The sequence below is a fragment of the Rhododendron vialii genome, chromosome 10a, assembly GCF_030253575.1.
Source record: "Rhododendron vialii isolate Sample 1 chromosome 10a, ASM3025357v1".
Lineage (NCBI taxonomy): Eukaryota > Viridiplantae > Streptophyta > Magnoliopsida > Ericales > Ericaceae > Rhododendron > Rhododendron vialii.
In genome coordinates, this window is record NC_080566.1 from 2,352,240 (window position 1) to 2,371,109 (window position 18,870).

Below are 18,870 nucleotides of genomic sequence, written 5' to 3' on the forward strand. Positions count from 1 at the left end.
TTATATATTATTAATTTGTCTTGACGAGAGAAAACAAAAAAGTAAATTTTTTTGACTTTTATCCAAAAGCTTATCTTTCTATATATATTTCTCATTTGCGCTCTCTCTCTCACTTTTATCCAACCACAAACCTCCCAACTCCCACAAAACAATCCTAAACCAAAAACCTCCCAATGCCAACCGTGCACTTAGACTAATCTCATAGTCCCACCCACAACTCTTTCCACGCTTAGACGTAAGGTGAGATGACCTCGAGAGATGCTGGTAAGAATAATTGAATATGAAATCTTACGAGATAGCAAACTCCTGAGTTCCATCGTTCCGCGTCAATCCCTATTATTGGATGGGAAATTAAACCAAAGGAAATTATAAAAATGTAGTCTTATAGTGTTGCCCTTCTTGTGTCCAAATAAAATTCTAAGGAAAATTGGGGCGGTTTTTTTTTTTTTTCCAGTTTTATTGCATCCTTTAAATTGAAACTTACCTATTACTACTATTATTTACACCAAATCAGAAGTGGGTCACTTTAAAACCACAGTAAATTAGTAGTATGTGTTTTCTAAGTCAAGAACTCTACCAGTTGGACCGCGTTTGGATATAGACTAGTGTCAGGATCTTTGGAAGGAAGTAAAGCATAAATGATAGAAAATTATTCAACGCCTCGGATTATTTGTCAAGCGAGACCCGAATTGGACTCCGCGTGCCGACGTGTGTACACCGCATGTGCACACTTGGTCGGTTCCTTTAGCCAAAGTTCCAACACATCAATAGTTGTTGGAGTGCTGGTGCACGAGTTCTGACACTGTTTGGGCGCACCATAAGCCTTGTCTGGTGGTCTCATGACTATGATATCTATTGTCACGCCATCCCAAACAAACCAACCCAAAGTGACCAAACAAAAATTTTAAGTCTCCATCAATTAGGACCATGACATGAACAATTTAAATTTTTTTTTTTTTTTATCGAGCTATGAGACATGGTATTTCGTGATCATATTCGTAGGCAGATTCGTGTCATAGGAATTTGACGGGTCTTTCTCGTGCTAACTATAGCTAATCAACGCACAACCTTTCTCTTTCGGTCGGGAGGCTAGGATTGAAATCAGTTGCGTAAAAAAAAAAAAATACTCCATTAGGCAATTCCACACTGTGGATGTGTCCTACCACATCTACATTAAGATGCATCTTACCACATCTACATAAAGACCGAAGTTTAGGTCAGTGGCGGAGCCAGAATTTTGACACCGGGGGGGGGGGGCGGCTTTGTAGGCATATATTTTTTATCAGAACATATACCTATTATATTATAAAATTTTTGTTTACCAATAAATTACATTTGTAAATTGAAATGATTCTAACTTAATGCAAATCTTTAGGTTACTTCAACTGTCATGTTCTTATTTTTTATTTATGAAAGAAATTGAGAAATGAGAATGTAACATAACCGGTTTATTATCAAATCAAACCAAAATTATTAATATTATAAATAGCTATACACGAATAATTATCAATAATATTCAAAATCAAGTATATACAAAATAAAATTTTTTAAACTTTGGTGCTTGGGGAGCCGGGGCCGGGGGCCTAGCCTCCCGAGTCCCAACATAGCTCCGCCACTGGTTTAGGTCATGCCATGTGGTTTGAGTACTAAAAAGTAAATTTAAACCATGAATAAGTACAGAAATTGAACTCAAGCTCTAATATCCGTTAGAACAATTGCACCGCACCCTTAAAATGGCAAGATTCCCAGCCGTAAACCCATTTTTCTCCCAAATTCGGCAAATGCCAAAAATTCTAACCATATATGGCAGAGAATTTGGCAAAATGCCTTTTGGTGAATTGATCCTTGGGATGGCAGTGGCAGAACATTGGTGCAACAAACACCATTGTCATTTTCTTGGCAAAATAGCCTTGTTAATTATCACAAACCGAAAATAGCAACGCATGGATGCTCTGAGAGCAGTCACTTGGGTAGTGTCGCGTCATATCATTTAAAGTACGCGTTCATTCCTTATCATGGAAAATTCATTGAATGCTCCTGAAATAAATTCACGTGGTATTCCAAATGTTGTGGGATTGATTTATTTTGTGGGGTCCATGTACTCTATGTTAGATAAGTTCATAGACAAAATAACACATAAAACTCTCGGAATGGTGCATAGCAATGCTCCAAGACCACCAAATAACCTCTCCTCATCATGATTCACATACAATTCTGGTTTGACATGCATGGTCATACATTAGAGAGTGACGAGTACAACGGGTGCATCTATAGTTCTCAAAAAATGCGTTATTTACGTAGATGTTTATGCACATATTTGGATACAGATATTTGAAATCACTCGATGCGTGAGGACTTCACGTTTGCCGGATGGGTCACGTGCATGCACAGTTCGGAACATATTTATGTCTGAATCTGTATCTGTGACGATAGCGTTGCTCAGAATTTTCGGTTATCATTGGAATTTTGTCATGCACGAAATAACAGGTGTCCATCTCTCAGATCTCTCTGAAAATAACATGTGTGCCCCCTCATTGCAGATACTCATAAAGATTCACAAAATCATCTTCATATTGTACTACTGTAGTTGTTTGTGTCAGGGTGAGCAAGGTTCCTCCCAAAACTGAAAATAAGTACTTATTTTTTAAGAAGATAATTTCAGGTTAAAAAATAATGTGTTTACGTAAATAATTTTTTTAGCAATATAAATCTTGTTTGATAGATCTTATCGAGATCTTTTTTATACTGTGCAAAAAAAATAAAAAAATAATTTTTTATTTAAATTATTTTTAAATTTAAAAATGTGAAATAAGAATTTTTTTTTTTGAAAAGGTGTTCTAGAACGGGGGCGTAATTAGTTTTACTAATAAAAATACTAATGGGTTAATTAAACTGCAATACAAGACAAAAAAAGGGGGGGGAAAAAAACAGAGCATCTGATCCTTCTTTCTTTTTTGCCTTTTACTATCTTTCTTACCTTGAACTGAGCTCCCTTCTGTTTCACTGAATTGATAACTTCCCTTCAAAAACTTCCATCTTCACATATCCTCCAAAGAAAAGGCCAACATTGCTCTCTCTCTCTCTCTCTCTCTCTCTCTCCAAAAAGCAGGGCTTAAACCTCCTTAACATGATCACTTGTCGTAGTTTCTAAACACAACAAGGACAATGGGGAGGCACTGGGTGATGCTACTCCTCATTCTTGCGATTTTATTTTCTGGGTCTTCATCAGCTTCCGTCGCACCTCCTGCAAGTGAGTTATATAACCGATTTAGCACTTCTTCTTTTTTTTTTGGGTATCAGTCCTTATTTATAGCCCTTCCCATTTCACTACAATTGCAGAAATTGTTAGTGGGGTTGTTTCAAATGTAGTCTCTGCTCTAATTAAATGGCTATGGTCACTAAAATCTACCCCTAAAACAGGTACAGATCTTTCCCCTGACCTCACATTCCCATGATTTTTTTTACCTGTTTTTTTTTTGGGTTTTTTCTTGAAAAATGTGTTGTGGGTTTTTGCGTGATTTTGTTTTTCCAGAGGTTTCTTCTAGCCGTTCGATGATGAAATTTGAAGGAGGATACACGGTTGAGACAGTATTTGATGGGAGTAAACTTGGAATTGATCCGTACTCTGTTGAAGTGTCTCCATTTGGGGACCTTCTGGTTCTGGATTCTGAAAATAGTAACGTTTACAAGATTTCAACTCCCTTGTCTCGATGTAAGTGAGAATTTTATATTCCAAAGTTTTGGACTTGTGATCCTGTTTGATTGTTCCATCCCACTACCGAGACACTCTTCTCTCATAAGCCGTGGAGCCCGCAGATGTGTGGAACCCACTGTTTGTGAGGGACGAGTGTCTGGGGAGTGGCCATGGGGGTGGAACCCACTGTTTGTGAGAGATGAGTGTCTGGGAGTGGCCGTGAGGTGTGTCCCCGGCATTTCCGGTTTACAATTGGGGGAAGTTTTGCATATGAGTGTATTCCTACATTCATTTCACAAGAAAGTTCTCGTCTTTGATTTGCTTATGAGAACTGGCATCGTCAAGAACTAGGTTTGTTTTCAGGTTTCGACTCGGACCAAATATGAAGTGATTTGCTTTAGTTTTTTTAATAGCTCGGTATCCGCCCCAACGTAAGGGGCCCACTTAAAGTTAGGACAAAATTCCATATGGATTGACCCAAAACTAGAATTGGTACCATGTTGGTGTGAGTCGAGCCGCAGACCAAAGGCTTCGTAAGGTCCCTAGTTGTCAAGTGACCCACACTGCGTCGAGGTGATTTGCTTTAGTCGATAACATTTTTTTTGTCTTAAGTGAGAATCTGGGAATGCATGATGATGAACTTTTTAGAATGTGTTATGTTTGCTTTTGTTTAGAAGAAGAGTTCACTTTTTAAAGTAAGTTTAGACCTTTTCCCTCTTTTTCAAAATCTGGTGAAAATGCTGTCTCCAGTCCAATTCTTGCGCCAAGTCTCTCCGGTGACCTACCAAAGCTCTTTAGGTTCTGTTTGTAATCCTTTATTTATTTTTAATCCCACAGACAAGGCCTTTGCATCTTCTGCAGTAAAAGATTGTTTCCTTGTATCATGTGGTTGCGAAGATTGGTATGCTTGTATATCAAGGCAAACCCTCTTTTTGGATTTGGTTGTGGATCTCAGTTGTTAGTATTTGGAAAATTTTAAAGGGAATTTACGGTTCATCTGTGCATATTACGGCTAAGGATGTCAATGTTCAAAATATTGTAAAACCTCTCTCAACCCTTCCACTCTTGATCATTGTTTTCAGTACCTGTTCAGAATTGAGTTATTGGATCTCTGTTGAATTTGAAGTATCTGCAAATAGAATCCATTTTTCTTAAGTTTTAGTTTTCCTATTTTCATGAAATTATTCTCAAACAGAAAATTCTAGCCATTCATTAAAAAAATTTGTTGGTTGGGTTGGCCTAGAATTTTGCTGAACCTATCAAGATTCTTCTTTAACAGTTGCGTGTTTTGATTCTTTGCTTTATTAGTTTCTAGTACCTACGTCGGGCAAATCAAACTTCATTACCAGGAACTTTGATAAATTGGGAGCAAATCGCTTTTGTTTTGGCAGAAGACTCCACTTTTTCAGTTTTGAATAATTCTTGTCTTTTAAGTTACCTTCAGAAACCATTGCCATCTTCCTAAATTCTCCATCTTTAACTCTTCTTCTGTGCCCCAATTTCAATAGCCCACACGTAAACTTGTTTATTTATGATTCACACTTTTCTGGTTGGTATCTGATTTTCATTACTTGGGATCTACCTTTTCGTATAATGGTACAAACAAGCATGCGATTCAATATGCATTGTGTCTGAAGTTTCTTTCTTCTTATATTTGTTATCTGGATTAAATGGTTGACATGCAGATAGCCGTCCCAAACTCATTGCTGGATCATCTGAAGGGTACACTGGGCATGTAGATGGGAGGCCAAGAGAAGCTCGGATGAACCACCCAAAAGGCATTACTGCCGATGACAGAGGAAATATCTACATCGCAGACACTGAAAATATGGCAATCAGGAAGATCAGTGATGCAGGTAGTTGACGTCCTAGTTTCTTTGAACTGCCTTTGGACAATGGACTTGTGGAGTGATTTGTAAAGGGAAAGAAAAAAGAAAAGATCAAAAGATAATGTGCGAAATAAGCCAAAATTTACTTTATTTGTGTCATAAAATCTCCTTTTCCCTTGGTACATACATTCCTCTTCATAAAAACACGAACCCAAAACAGCTTAACCAAACCAAGCTGTTTTATAAACTTCCCGATCACCGAAGCATATAAGCCATAATTAGCTTGAGAGATTTGGAGGTGAAACTCCATGCACTTCACTTCAAAGTTAGCATTTCCTCTCTATGCAGGGGTGGTGACTATTGCAGGAGGGAAGTGGAGCCGAGGAGGGGGTCATGTGGATGGTCCAAGTGAAGATGCAAAGTTCTCACATGATTTCGATGTGGTTTACATTGGGAGTAGCTGCTCTCTTTTGGTTGTGGACAGAGGAAACCAGGCAATTCGAGAGATCCAACTCAATGAAGATGATTGCACGTACCAGAACGATGGGAATCTCCACTTAGGTAAAACCCATCTGGTGCACTATTCAGCGATATTGTCTTGGGTTCAAGATCATGGGTATTCCATGAGACAATTTCCGTGATTGCAGGGATAGCAGTACTTGTTGCGGCTGGATTTTTTGGTTATATGCTGGCCTTGCTGCAGCGAAGAGTCGCAGCTATGTTTTCATCCCATAGAGTAAGTAACATGGACGAGCCATTGTTGGTTCCTGTTTCTTTGTTTCGGACCTATTTCTTCTAATCTCCTTCCCTCTATATATACCAATGTAGGATCCTGAACCGTCAATGAGAAAAGGCATACCACCCCCACCTTATCAAATACCTCCAAAATCTGTCAGGCCCCCGTTAATTCCAAATGAAGATGAATACGAGAAGGCAGAAGAAGGCTTATTTGGTTCAATGGGTAAGCTTTTCCTCAACACAGGCTCATCCATGGTTGAATTAATCAAGGGTAAGAAGAAACCTCTCCACAATCACATCCAACAGCATTACCATCAACCAACCAAACACTCAAACACATGGCCCGTACAAGAGAGCTATGTGATTCCAGATGAAGATGAGCCCCCACCTCTAGAAACTAGAACGCCACCAAAAAGGAAAAACTACCCATTTGTGACCAACGAAATGGAGAACAGCCGCCACCAATTCAAACAAAACCGGTCGTTTCAAGGCGGGTGGAATGGGAGTGTTCATCACCACCACCAACAGCATCACCAGAGGCATTACTCAACTGGGCCTGAAACTTACTATGAGCAAAGTTGTGAGAAAAAGGAGGTTGTCTTTGGTGCAGTTCAGGAACAGGACGGGCGTCGTGGAGCTGTTGTGATTAAGGCATTGGATTATGGAGACCCTGTGTACAATAGCCATAACATCCGATCGCGCTATAACTATATGGGTTACTCATATGGCTATTGATCATCTTTATGTGAACCTTCGTATCATCAAACTATAGGAAATATTTGTGATGTGAGATATGAAGATGAAGTGGTGGCAGATCAATGTGTTAATGCGTAGGTTTCCTCTTCTTTCTTTTCAGGAGATGTGTTAGTTGTCCAAAGTTTTCCTGCAATGAAATCAAGTATAACAAAGAAGGCACACAATGAAGTGGATCTTTATCTCTTTGCTACTAATCAGTAGAATAGAAATTTTCTGTAAGTGCCTTGTACTTTCCTTACTTTACCATTGCCCTTGTTACTGATGACCGATGAGCTACCATGGTTAAAACAGACCTGATTTATGTGGCGAGGTGTCTCGTATTTTACGGTCCTCTCAAGGTTACTTACTATAGGGCCTATTATGGAGGCATTAATTTTCGGAGTCGATTTGATTGTACTTTCAGGATTACTGTATATTGTTCTGTAACATAAAGCAATAGAAGAGAAGCTTTACAAGGGATCTGAGCCCGGTAATCCTTATGGCATATAGTAGTAGATTTGTTCTCTCTCCAAATAGGCGACGTACACTGCCGAACCTCATACATGATGCGTTCTCTAGTATTGCGATTCGTTGTTGTGCGTATATGAGTGATTACCTGCGGATATCATCTTCTTGTTGCTTATCGACCAAGAAAACCAAGACAATCCATGCTAGTATTATCAATGGCTGTTGCAGTGTAGAGTTTGCAATGCATTGCTGGGGGCAGTTCGGTCTTATCATCCCACCAAGATCATACATCTTACCTACCCATCAACCCGTAATGCAGATCTTCATTGAAGAGGACCACTGGATGTTCATGCTTAAATGGTCCTCCTGGTATTTGCTTTGTGGCACAAAGCCCAAGGAAAGCTGTATAGCTTCCACCAATGAAACAAGGTATGCAATTGAGAGATGGGACCAATAGAAAGCGGGAGAAGAACAAGACCACCCCCACTCTTTGGATCACAATGTTAGAGACTTTTTTCATAGCACTCCTGCCAGGCCGGCCTGATATTTTGGAGCTAAGACAAATTTCGAAGGAGGCCCTGACCTATCCAGATTATATGCCGGGTACTAAATTTTTTTTTCTTAAACCTTCTATGTTGGGTACTAAATAGAGTTGGGGGCCTATATTTACTCCTTTTTCGGGGAACCTAAGACGGTCACCTCTTGCACCTTAGCCCAGTGCCGGCTTCGCACTCCTTATCTTCCCTATATAACACAATGTATCGGTGATGCTCAGGTGTAATTTATCCCTAAAAAAATGGCTTGTCGATTAGTCAAAGAAAATAAATACTTTACATCGTCGGTGTAAACATTTGTTTTTTCCAAATCAATTGCATTGTGCCACGTTGCCATGTTTTATTAATTGAGACACTGTTTTGACACGTGTCGCAATGCAATTGATTTGGAAAAAACAAATGTTTACACTGGCGGTGTAAAGAATTTATTCTCTTAGTCAAAATATGCTGCAGTTGCTCCTGGAATTCTTGATACAGTTGCCAAAACAGGAGACAAAAAACCGGACCCAAGGCAAATCGGTCTGCATGCCGGTTTCTGGATTTGTGCTCATTCGAGATATCATGTTCGATTTCCTCCTCCATCAAGAGATTGTTGGGGCCACAGGCTATTTTTCCGGTCTTAACCTCAAGGTCTCGGGATTAATCGAGGCGCGCATAAGGTGCCCAAAACGCCGAGATCGAAAAAACAAAAGATAGATATCTCTTCTAAACAAAAAATCATCCAAGGCCCAACCAAATATCACAAATTGTTTTTCTTGTAAAAAAAAACATACACAAATGGTATTTTTTGTAAAAACCTTACATAACTACATACATGTCACCATGAAATAAATAATAATAATTGATTAAAATCAACTAACTTAACTCTACTTATACCTCAAAGAAACAAAAACTCTCTGCTTGTAATAGTATATTCCTCTAGCTAGAACTTTCGAACTCCTTAACCACCATTTCTTTCAACAACCAATTCAATAAGCTTTTAGAGTTTAACTAATTCTGCACCCCGTCGACAAAGGAATGCCCTTCTCCGGTGCTCGGACCAGTGTTCTTGATCCCCCGGAGGGCAAGAACAATTTCATCATACGGACTCCAGTGTACCTTGGCAGGGTGGTGGCCCGTCGGAGCATCGACGGGCCCAGGGCGGGCGTTAACCGAGGTAAAGGAAATGGTGATGAACAAAAAGAGAACTAGGAGGAGGAAGAGAAGATGGTTGGGTTTTCTGGCCATGAATTCGATTCTGTGTATAGTCTTACAAAAAAATAAATTATGTTTGATGAGAAATAGAGATAGAGATGAAGAAATAAGTTGTGAATATAAGTTGGTTCTTTTGTTCACGTATTTATAGTGTACCATAGTGAGCTTGCTTGACTGGGAAAAAATTGGACAAGTGTATAGTCCAAACACGTCTTAGAACTATATGTGCATGGTAGGATTCCAGGAAGCTTGCTAAGAAAATCTTGGGGAGAGAGAGAGAGAGAGAGAGAGAGAGAGAGAGAGAGAGAGAGAGAGAGAGAGAGAAGTGTATAGTCCAAACACGTCTTAGAACTATATGTGCATGGTAGGATTCCAGGAAACTTGCTAAGAAAATCTTGGAGGGAGAGAGAGAGAGAGAGAGAGAGAGAGAGAGAGGTATGGAATCTCGGGGGACAATTTTTTGGTGAACAAAGTTGTTGAAAGAGATGAATTCCCGTCTATGTAGGTTATTTGACTGAAAATCTTCTCGGTCATAAGCTACAGATCAGTCAATATTTGGATTTTCAGCTTTAGGAAATTATGGTTAGACTATGATCTTTGCTGAGGCTTCTTGGTCTTTGTATGACTCAAAATACTTCATTGCTTATGAAAAACGCACTGTGGGGAAAAGCAAAATGAATCATAGTAGGTAGAAGAGCCCCTCAAATTGTTTACTCAATTGGTTTGTATCGTGAGCACGGTAGATAACCTCAATTCTGAAATAAACAGAAAAGCCAAACTGTTATACTTTTTTCACATTTCCTAATTAAACAGAACACACAAAATAGATCCACCACCCATATGTAGATGATATTCCCGATCCAAAACCATCGAAGAAGGGCCAGATAGTGGGGTACGGTGGGTGATTGGCGGTGACGGACGGTGGGTAGGTGGGTGGAGAGAGCGTCGAGGATGGGAGCACGGGACGGCCGGTTACTGATCATATGGCTATTAATCATCTGTTTTTGAACCGTCATGTTAACGGATTATAGAGAATATATTGATCAATATGTTACCATGGCTAGTCTAGTATCTCTTTCTGAGTGATCAAAAATTTTCTCTGCGTGCCTTGTACTTTCCTTACTTTACCATTGCCCTCTAACTCATGTGTTACCATGGCTAAAATAGAGCTGATTTATGTTATGAGGTTTCTTGTATTTTACGGTACTCTCAAGGTTACATACAATGCGGGACATGTGGTGCCCGCTCAGTGTATCCGAGCGGTCCATTTCGATTTTGGATGGCCCGGATTTGGAGAGAGAGTGGTGGGATGAGAGGAGAGAAAGGATTTCAATTTGGATCGTCCAACACACTTTTGAACGGGCAGGATGGGCTGCTCCACATGATTGGATACAACGACAAATGAATTTCAATCATATCATTTTTAGTTCTCTTTTAGTTTTACTAATGGCCGCCAAGTTTTTGTGGAGGTGGAGGTGGCAGTAGTGGCGAGGGTGGTGGAGAGATTAGAGATGATGACGGTAGGGTTGGTGTTTTTGATGGGTACGCGAGTGGTGGTGAGGAAGAGGTGGGTGATTATAGTGGAGAAAAGCGATGGAGAGGTGGCAGCGGTGGAGAGGTGTGGTGGGAGGAGAGACAGCGACGGTACAGTAGAGTCGTGGTGGTAACAATGGTCAAGTGTTACTTATCAAAAAAAAAACAATGGTCAAGTGCTGGTGGTCATGGAGCGGTGGTGGTGGTGGTGGTGGTGGTGGCAGCAGCTGTAATGGAGTGGTTGCGGTGGTGGTAGTAGGGTAGAGTGGTCATACTGGTAGTAAAATTAGAACTCTGTCCCAACCAACAATTAAGACAAAAAACTCTGTCCCAACCAACAATGTCCCAACGGTACGCTAGACAAAAAACTCATGCTGAATTCCAGATTGAAAGCAAAATTAGAACTCTGTCCCAACCAACAATGTAACGACAACAAATCACAAAATCATCCTGTTAAGTTATTAATTGTCCCGAAAGCTTAAACTAGAACTTAAGCTATTAGGAAATGGCTTAGCAATGTGCATCAAGCTATCTAACATCTTCCCTCACGTGCAACTCCGTCTTGCACATGGAGATGTAAACATCCGTATATATTACGAAAGAATGCAACGGGGAGAAGCATGATGCAAAATGAAGAACAAATGCTAACAGAGAGAGAGAGACTTCTCCCAACCTAAACTTTGATAGTTTACCAGTTGTCCTAAAAGCTCAAGCTGTTAGGAAATGAGCCTAATTGTGTATCAAGCTATCTAAGACATCCACAATATAGTTGAACAAGATCTCAACAACCGAGAAGTAGTACTAACGAGTAAGAATATCAAATCGAGTCCATTAAAGGGTTCTGGAAACAAACTAATAACATATGTCGAAAACAAGTCTTCAAACCGTAGCAGAGGAAGCAATACATACACAGGTAAACTGGAACACAACCACAAACACTTATTTAGAAATCCAGTGACATGGATTATTCAGAGTCCAACCCCCTCCTTATGGAAGAAGGATGATGCAGTGTTCATAGAAAATTGCCCCAAGGAAGGTAGCAATGCGATTCCCTGTCAAACATGAAGATTGAAGAGAACCTATCAGTTAGAGCATCTTCAAAAGCAGAACCCTCAAACACCAAATACCTAAAAAACTGAAGGTTGTAGTACCTTTTGCATACTTCGGCAGATATCTCAAATATTGTGTCACCCCTCAAATTTTACTTCTCACCCTTCAAATTTGAAAGATGAATAGAACCCTTCAAATGCCAAAACTAATGCCAATTCATTACCTAACCTTTTCGTTTCTCGTCTTTTATACTGTGATTTTTCCTCCTTTGTAAGGATTATTAATTTTTATTGAGAGAATAGTGTTGGAAAGATCATGTTTGAAGTATCAATTCGAATGTCCTACAAACATCTACCATTCAAATTGTTATATGAGGTAGCAAAGTACACTTACGGTGTTCAAACTTGAAGAATCTTCTAATGCTCTTAGCGGCAACGAGCATCTTGAGGTGGATGTTTGCAAAGATGCTCTTAGCGGCACACATGCCCCCAAGTGACAACGGACCACCTCTATCACACTATTTACATGAAAGAAGATGTGGGTCGCTAGAGGTGTGATGCGGTCCAGAAAAGGTGGCCAGGGTCATTCCAGTAATTTAACCATTATTTGGTCTTGGAGGGTAAGGATTGCCCACAGGTCCTACTTGGGATATTGGCTAGACACGTGCTGGATTCTTAGGCGTCATTTGGGTTCTATTCAGGTCAAAATATCTATTTAATGACTAGTCAAAGTCTTTAGAGTCAATTAGTTGATAAAAGAGTCATTTGGTTTTTTCCATGTCATTAATGTTAAATATAGTCAAAGAGTCAATTAGTTGATCAAAGAGTCATTGAGTTTTTCCATGTCTTCAATGCAATCAAAGAGTCTATGTTCAATGTGTCTTTGGGAGTCTAAAGGTTATTTATTTTTGGGAAGTTCTAGAGTCAAGTTGAAATGGGTATAAATAAGATTGTAAGCCTTATGGCAAATTATGATTAAATGAATGAAAAATTAGCTTCAAGCTTTTATGATTGTGTGATGCAATCACATTCTTTGGTGTGATGCTAAAGAGGCCTTAGGTGTGATGCCTTTGGTAACCTAGGTGTGTGAGGCCTAGATCTATCCTTCTCTAACTCTTCATCTCCTTCTTCTTACAAATTACTATGGCTGCTCAAAAAATCCGGTGAACCGTGAAACCGGTTCGGACCGAACCGATCTGTACCTTTTGGATTTTGTCTGTGGATTAATGGCCCGGACACGGATTGAAAAATTAGAAAACCGTGACTCGTTGTTTGGGCCACGGATTTTCATTACAAAACCGTGGATTAACCAAACCGGACCGTGAGATATTTATTTATATAAATAATATATATGTGTGTGTATTTATATAATAAATTGCTAATAATGTTAACACTTTTTTCCACCAATTTTAGTATTTTATCTTAATAATGGGATATAGTGTAGATGAACATAAAATATAATGAGTAAATCGTAGTTTTTTCGTATAAATTACGGGTAACCTTAGTTGAGTTTCAGTAGTTCATTTTTTTTCCGGTTCTTTTATGTTATGTAATGTACTATAATGATACAATCCTACTAGTGTTTTAGATTCTTTAGAATTTGATTTCTAAAGTAAGCCTTTGGTAGTTTATGTAACAAGCATTTTCTGGTGGTCTTAAAACTTAATTCTAAATGTAACATTCTTCCCTTTTATTGTGGGATATATGCTTGAGCTTTATTTTTGGTAAAATCCACGGACAAAATCGTAACCGATCCGCAAGTCACGGATCGGATAGGAACCAGACCGTAGGGCTTTTGGTCCGGACACAGATTTCATTTTGTAAAAACCGTGACTAGCGGTTTGGTCCTCGGATTCCTAGAAATCCGAACCGAACCGGACCGCGAGCAGCCCTACAAATTACTATTCACATTCACTGTTCACACCCCTAAAAAACAGCCCCTTGTCTTTGTGTTTGATTATACCTAGCCTTATTTCAATCTGTCCTGCATCAAGGTGACCGCCTGGGGGTAGCTGGATATGGCTGACGGAGGGGGAGGTGACTAGTGTCAACTATGTGATAGTGAGATAGATATCACTCGTCCTTGTCCCATCTCCAAAGTGACATTTGTCCAATACAAAACATGATATGTTTTCAAGAGTTCATGCAACATAGATGGGAACTAGTTTCGAGTTCAATTGTGATACTAGCATATGGTCAGAATACGTTGTTATAGGGCTAATTTATCATTCAGCAGAAACATAACAATCAACTACATTCCAAAGAAAATTATAACGAACATCAGGGTAAGTTTTGGTTGTCTTGAGCTTGCATGCCTATGTTTTTCTAAACTATTTAAATGATCATTGTAATAGTTTACAATGTACTTGCGGATCAAGCAGGCTCAACTGAGTTTTGCTCAGTTGACTGCAGAAGTGCAGGCCATAATTGACCATATCTGGTCTAACCAGCATTGATGATCGCGACATAAACCAAATTAAGGATAAAAAGAAGTAACCCACAGAGAAAAATAAAAAGGAAAAGGACATGAAGAATTACCAATCCGGCAATCAGTTCACAGATTTCTCCTCTGCCTGTCCGTTGTATTTCTTTCCCAGAGACAAGCCACAGCCACTAACAATTTGAACAAAACCATTATATGAGTATCACGGGTGAGAGAAGTGACGCAATAAACAACAACAAAAAATGAGAAACGGTTGAGCCCAAATGAATTGGTATATAACTGTTAGGCTCTTATTTGCCTAACAAAAAAACTGTTAGGCTCGTACTCCAACTGAACTCGTGTTTGGCTTGCAAAGAGCTTAAATGAGATTGGCTATGCTATATAAATAACCAACGAAAGCTTCAACAAATTGTGAAAGATAATTTGCTAGATTTAGGACTGTAAACTATTCAAGCATGGCTAATGATCGGCTTCGCAAATTTCTTGGAACTCATTAAATTTACTAGTCAAGCTTAAACGTGTGTGTGTGTGTGTGTGTGTGTGTGTGAGAGAGAGAGAGAGAGAGAGAGAGAGAGAGAACTTGAGTTTGCGGAAAGCAGTCAATATAGATCTAACGCCCTTAAAGACAACAAGTCCATTGTCATCAACATAGCCAACGATTTTTGCGTAAGTCACCACGTGAAACTTCAGCAAAGAAAGCCCCGTGTATGTACCATCCATGAAAACCATCAAGAATGTAGGATTTTCAGGATTAGTCTCCTCACAGCATAAAGTCAAGGTCTTTACTTTCTTAGTTTCACCTGGTTTGATTCTAATGATATTTCGATATCGGTCAGGTCGAGCTGGCGGAACGAAAACTCTAATTTCCATCTCCACTCCAGTCCTGTTCTCAAAAGCAGTGAACCTAGCTCCCATTCTGTAAACTTGTAAAATATGGTGCTGTGTGCATCTGCGGAAAATGTGCACCTCAAGTGTATTTTATGTAAGGGCCTTGAAAATAGTCAAGGGCTAGTATTAATAGAATTATGTGAAGTTGAAAGGAGAGGACAAAAATGGGAAGAGGAAGTTACGTAATGTGGGCAACAAAACTATTATCAATTTTCTCAACTGCCTTGAAAAAACCCAATGAAAAAAGAAAGAAAGTGCCTTGAACATATCTCATCACACAAGTGAATTTTTTTTGATAACCAGGTGTCCGGGCACTGAAGCGGACCTTGCCTAATCCTGGGATCATAAACCCACCGTCCACAGTCCACTAGAGGGGGGCCCGCTTAAAGACGGAGCAAATGCTCCTTATGCACTGACCCCAAAAAAGTTGACAACGCCTGAGAGGTTTCAAACCTACACACAAGTGAATCAATCAACTATTTTGGACATTTTGGAAATCAAAAGTGCCCGGCTTCACAAATTTGAAGTGTTTCCTTTACTTTTTCTGAGAAAGTACGTAGAAAATGCAACAAGAAGACGTGGATAGAACGACAGATAAACACCTCTGCGTGTTATGAGCAACCACTTATTGGAATGACGGGGCATAACATAACATGTTAAATTAAAATACTATTTATGTAACTTTTGTAGATAAATTGTTGCTTTCGCCTTTCAAAAAAAAACTTTTGCAGATCTGACTTACAACTTGTTTCTTCATGGTCCTTATATAGTACCAAAAGGAAAAGTGAATGGTGGAGCAACGTCCTATTTTAATGGTGGGGCATAACGTAGGTATTCCTGTGTTTGTAGCAATAATTGAAGTAGCATACTATTTAATATTTATGTAACTTTTGCAGCTCTGTCCTACTTACAACTTGTTTCTTCATGGGATATTACATAAGTGGTGACGGCAACGATATTTACTAACCATCCAATGAAGGTACCTGCCTGATTGTTTAACTAATCGCTTATGGCTGTAGAATTCCACGACGTGGTAATGACGCTTTGGGCATGTTTGCTTGGCTCAAACTTTTATGATCCTGATCTCATATCCGATTCAAATTTATCCAAATGAAAGATACAAGACATGGTACCAAAGGACTGCATATCCGGTACTTGGCTAAAACTTTTATGATCCTCTGATCTAATATCCATCAAATTTATCCAAATGAAAGATACAAGACATGGTACCATGGAAAGTAAAGAATTACTAATCCCCTCACTATTAGTCCGATGAGATTACACAATCCTTTCACTATTAGTCGAGTCAAACAAACAGGCCCTCTAAGAACTACACGGGTTGATAGTAATTACAGTCACAATCACCCATGTTAACTAGTAGACTTTGGACCTCAGTAAGTGTGGAGTTCAGGGTAATGTGAATGATTAGCAGGGCTTTTAATTTCCAGGCTCAGCTAAATTTGAGAGATGAAGTCAAGGAAACGATACTGAGCAGCTTTATAAGCCAATATTTATGGGATTTGGCTTGAGAGAAATGACATTACTATTTCAACATTCACGTGGATGTAGCTTTTGCTATGAATTACGAGGAGTACTCTAGAGCGATGACAGAGGTAACAGAACTTATGACTGGCTATTATTCAAGATCAAAGTGTTGAGTATTTCAATTCACAGAGCCTAATCGTGGATTATTTAATTTGTGGAGAACCCTACGACTTACTGGCTATGCCTTGCAACAGTATTCAATACAGTAACTAACATAACCCAATCAGAGTTGCATTAATCAAGATCATTGTGTACTGAGTGTTTCCCTTTGATAAGCAGGACATTGCTTTTTGCACATCAGCGTTATATGGATCTTTCAAAATGTGTCAGGCATGTTTAGTAGGATCCTAACTTAGCAAACATATATTCCAAAATTTTCTCCCAAGTTATGCATACAACTTCTATGATATGGCTGTTAAAAAAAAGAAGAAGAATTTCTGTAATATGCATGCAAGGATCTAAGACAACTAGTAAACACCATTTAAGCTAGAAAGGAGATATCATATGCTAATGAACTTTAAATATTCTAGTGTGTTCTTGTATCTTGAAATAAAAATTAAATGAACACAATACTTTGACACACACGCACCCGAGCCCATGTAACATAGTTGCACATGTATGATAAGCAATACAGAAATGGAATTTGACACCAACGCTATTTAGCATTCTGGTACGAGATCAAATTTTGCTGAGAATTTATTGTTACTTTCCCAGTACATGAGACTTTTCATTGTAGTTTATTTCTTCTCCAACCGCTTGCCATCGAGAGCAAGAAAAGGGGAATTTGACAACACTATATACTTGGAATAAGGCCACTGCATACTGCAGATTTGGCTTGCTCCCTCATTTTCACCACTGAAATCAATAACAAAGAGTTGAACAACGAAGCAGTATTTCCTAATTAAGAAAAAGCAAAACTTTTCCTCAGCAAAGCTAAAAAAAAATAAAAATAAAAATTCACCATCATTTTCTCTTGAATGCATTCTCTTTTTCCAGATTCAATTGCAAAATCAAAGCAATTAGGCACTGGTACACCATTTATCACCAAATCCATCTAATACCCCACCCAATCAAATCAACAAAAAAGAAGATCAAACACTCTAATAACTAACCATACCTGAGATTGATATGAGCAATGGGATGCCAAATTCTTCATTAGTTCAACACGACGGGAATTCAAAGAGAGGCGAGAGAACGTGACGCTGCAGAAGTCAATTCAGTTCGCCCCGAAACACCTCCCATCTTTCCTTTCTCGATCTTCTGGTAACCAAGGATTTGTGCGTAGTGCACGACAAACTACGCGACAAATTCCGGACAAACAAAAAATTAAGGGCAAAGCAAATGAAACCGGGGGAGTGTGTTTGGTTACCAGGAAAGTGTGGAAAATCAACCCCAAGGGCTGGCGTAGACTTTGTAGTTTGCTCCCTTCATGTTTAATTGCCCTGGCCAGCAACTCTTGGAGCTACCCCAAACGGCTATAGGAGGGTCTATTCTCCTCGCCACGAACTCTTTGGGGCTACCTCATCCCCACCGAATAAAATTTGTCCGATGGGCGCGCAAGCTGACCTAGGACATACTGCATTACCCCAAGGAAAAAAAAAAAGTGTGGAAAAGCAGCGATAACTGAAGGGGATTACGCAAAAATCCTTGGCTACAGCCGAAAACGAGCAAGGAAGATGAGGAGGAGCCGGGACGATCTGGACCGACTTCGACAGAGTTCAAGTTCTCCGGTTCTCTTGGGTTGCTCGATCCGTTGATTTCGCCGGGCCTGTGCCCTCCGGGCTCACGAGAAACGCCGTGATCGGGGAACCTGCTGTGAGTAATTCGCAGCAGGCTTTATGCCGCCGTTCACGGAGGAGAGCCCAAACCCTGGCCGCTGGCTGCACTGATGCCCCGTTGTGAGTTAAAACACGACAGGGTTCGCTTGGTAGAAATCCTGTGCGGAGGGAACATCAATCAATTACTCGCTCCCTCCATCCTCATTCATTTGTCTCTCGTCCTATCTCAACCGGATAAAAATCTAATTATCACTTTTAATTGATAATACTATTTATATACAATATGGATCTTGTTTGATAAATTTCAAGATAGAGAATAAATTCTGTCCGGATGAGCTGGACAGAATGGGTTTTCCAACAGTGCCCCCTCGTGGGCCCTCTTCACGTATTTTTTTAGGTAATCCAAACCGTACATTTTGTTG

General features: G+C 39.5%; 2 protein-coding genes across 11 annotated transcripts; one reads left to right on the plus strand and one right to left on the minus strand.

The window, feature by feature from the left end:
* The first annotated feature begins 2,992 nt into the window (after positions 1 to 2,992).
* Positions 2,993 to 7,236, plus strand: LOC131304861 (uncharacterized). Of its 2 annotated transcripts, XM_058332300.1 has the most exons (7): positions 2,993 to 3,250; positions 3,340 to 3,420; positions 3,533 to 3,712; positions 5,380 to 5,550; positions 5,872 to 6,084; positions 6,171 to 6,259; positions 6,352 to 7,236. In XM_058332300.1, exons 1-7 carry the CDS (start codon positions 3,166 to 3,168, stop codon positions 6,994 to 6,996), a joined length of 1,464 nt encoding a protein of 487 aa, XP_058188283.1. In that variant the 5' UTR covers positions 2,993 to 3,165; the 3' UTR covers positions 6,997 to 7,236. The 2 variants fall into 2 exon arrangements, with proteins under 2 accessions (XP_058188283.1, XP_058188284.1); XM_058332301.1 differs by lacking the exons at positions 2,993 to 3,250; positions 3,340 to 3,420; positions 3,533 to 3,712 and adding an exon at positions 4,417 to 4,492.
* Positions 7,237 to 11,526: 4,290 nt separating this feature from the next.
* Positions 11,527 to 18,630, minus strand: LOC131304862 (uncharacterized). Of its 9 annotated transcripts, none has more exons than XR_009192490.1 (4): positions 17,788 to 18,626; positions 14,818 to 15,186; positions 14,333 to 14,407; positions 11,527 to 11,797 (listed from the first exon to the last, which is right to left on the minus strand). XR_009192490.1 is itself a non-coding variant. In XM_058332302.1 (3 exons), exons 2-3 carry the CDS (start codon positions 15,150 to 15,152, stop codon positions 14,344 to 14,346), a joined length of 399 nt encoding a protein of 132 aa, XP_058188285.1. In that variant the 5' UTR covers positions 15,153 to 15,186; positions 17,788 to 18,626; the 3' UTR covers positions 13,305 to 14,343. The 9 variants fall into 9 exon arrangements, 1 of the variants encoding a protein (XP_058188285.1); XR_009192491.1 differs by lacking the exon at positions 14,818 to 15,186 and adding an exon at positions 17,377 to 17,525 and having other exon boundaries at positions 17,788 to 18,622; XR_009192489.1 differs by lacking the exon at positions 14,818 to 15,186 and adding an exon at positions 17,377 to 17,525 and having other exon boundaries at positions 11,527 to 12,136; positions 17,788 to 18,622.
* Between the last annotated feature and the right edge of the window lie 240 nt (positions 18,631 to 18,870).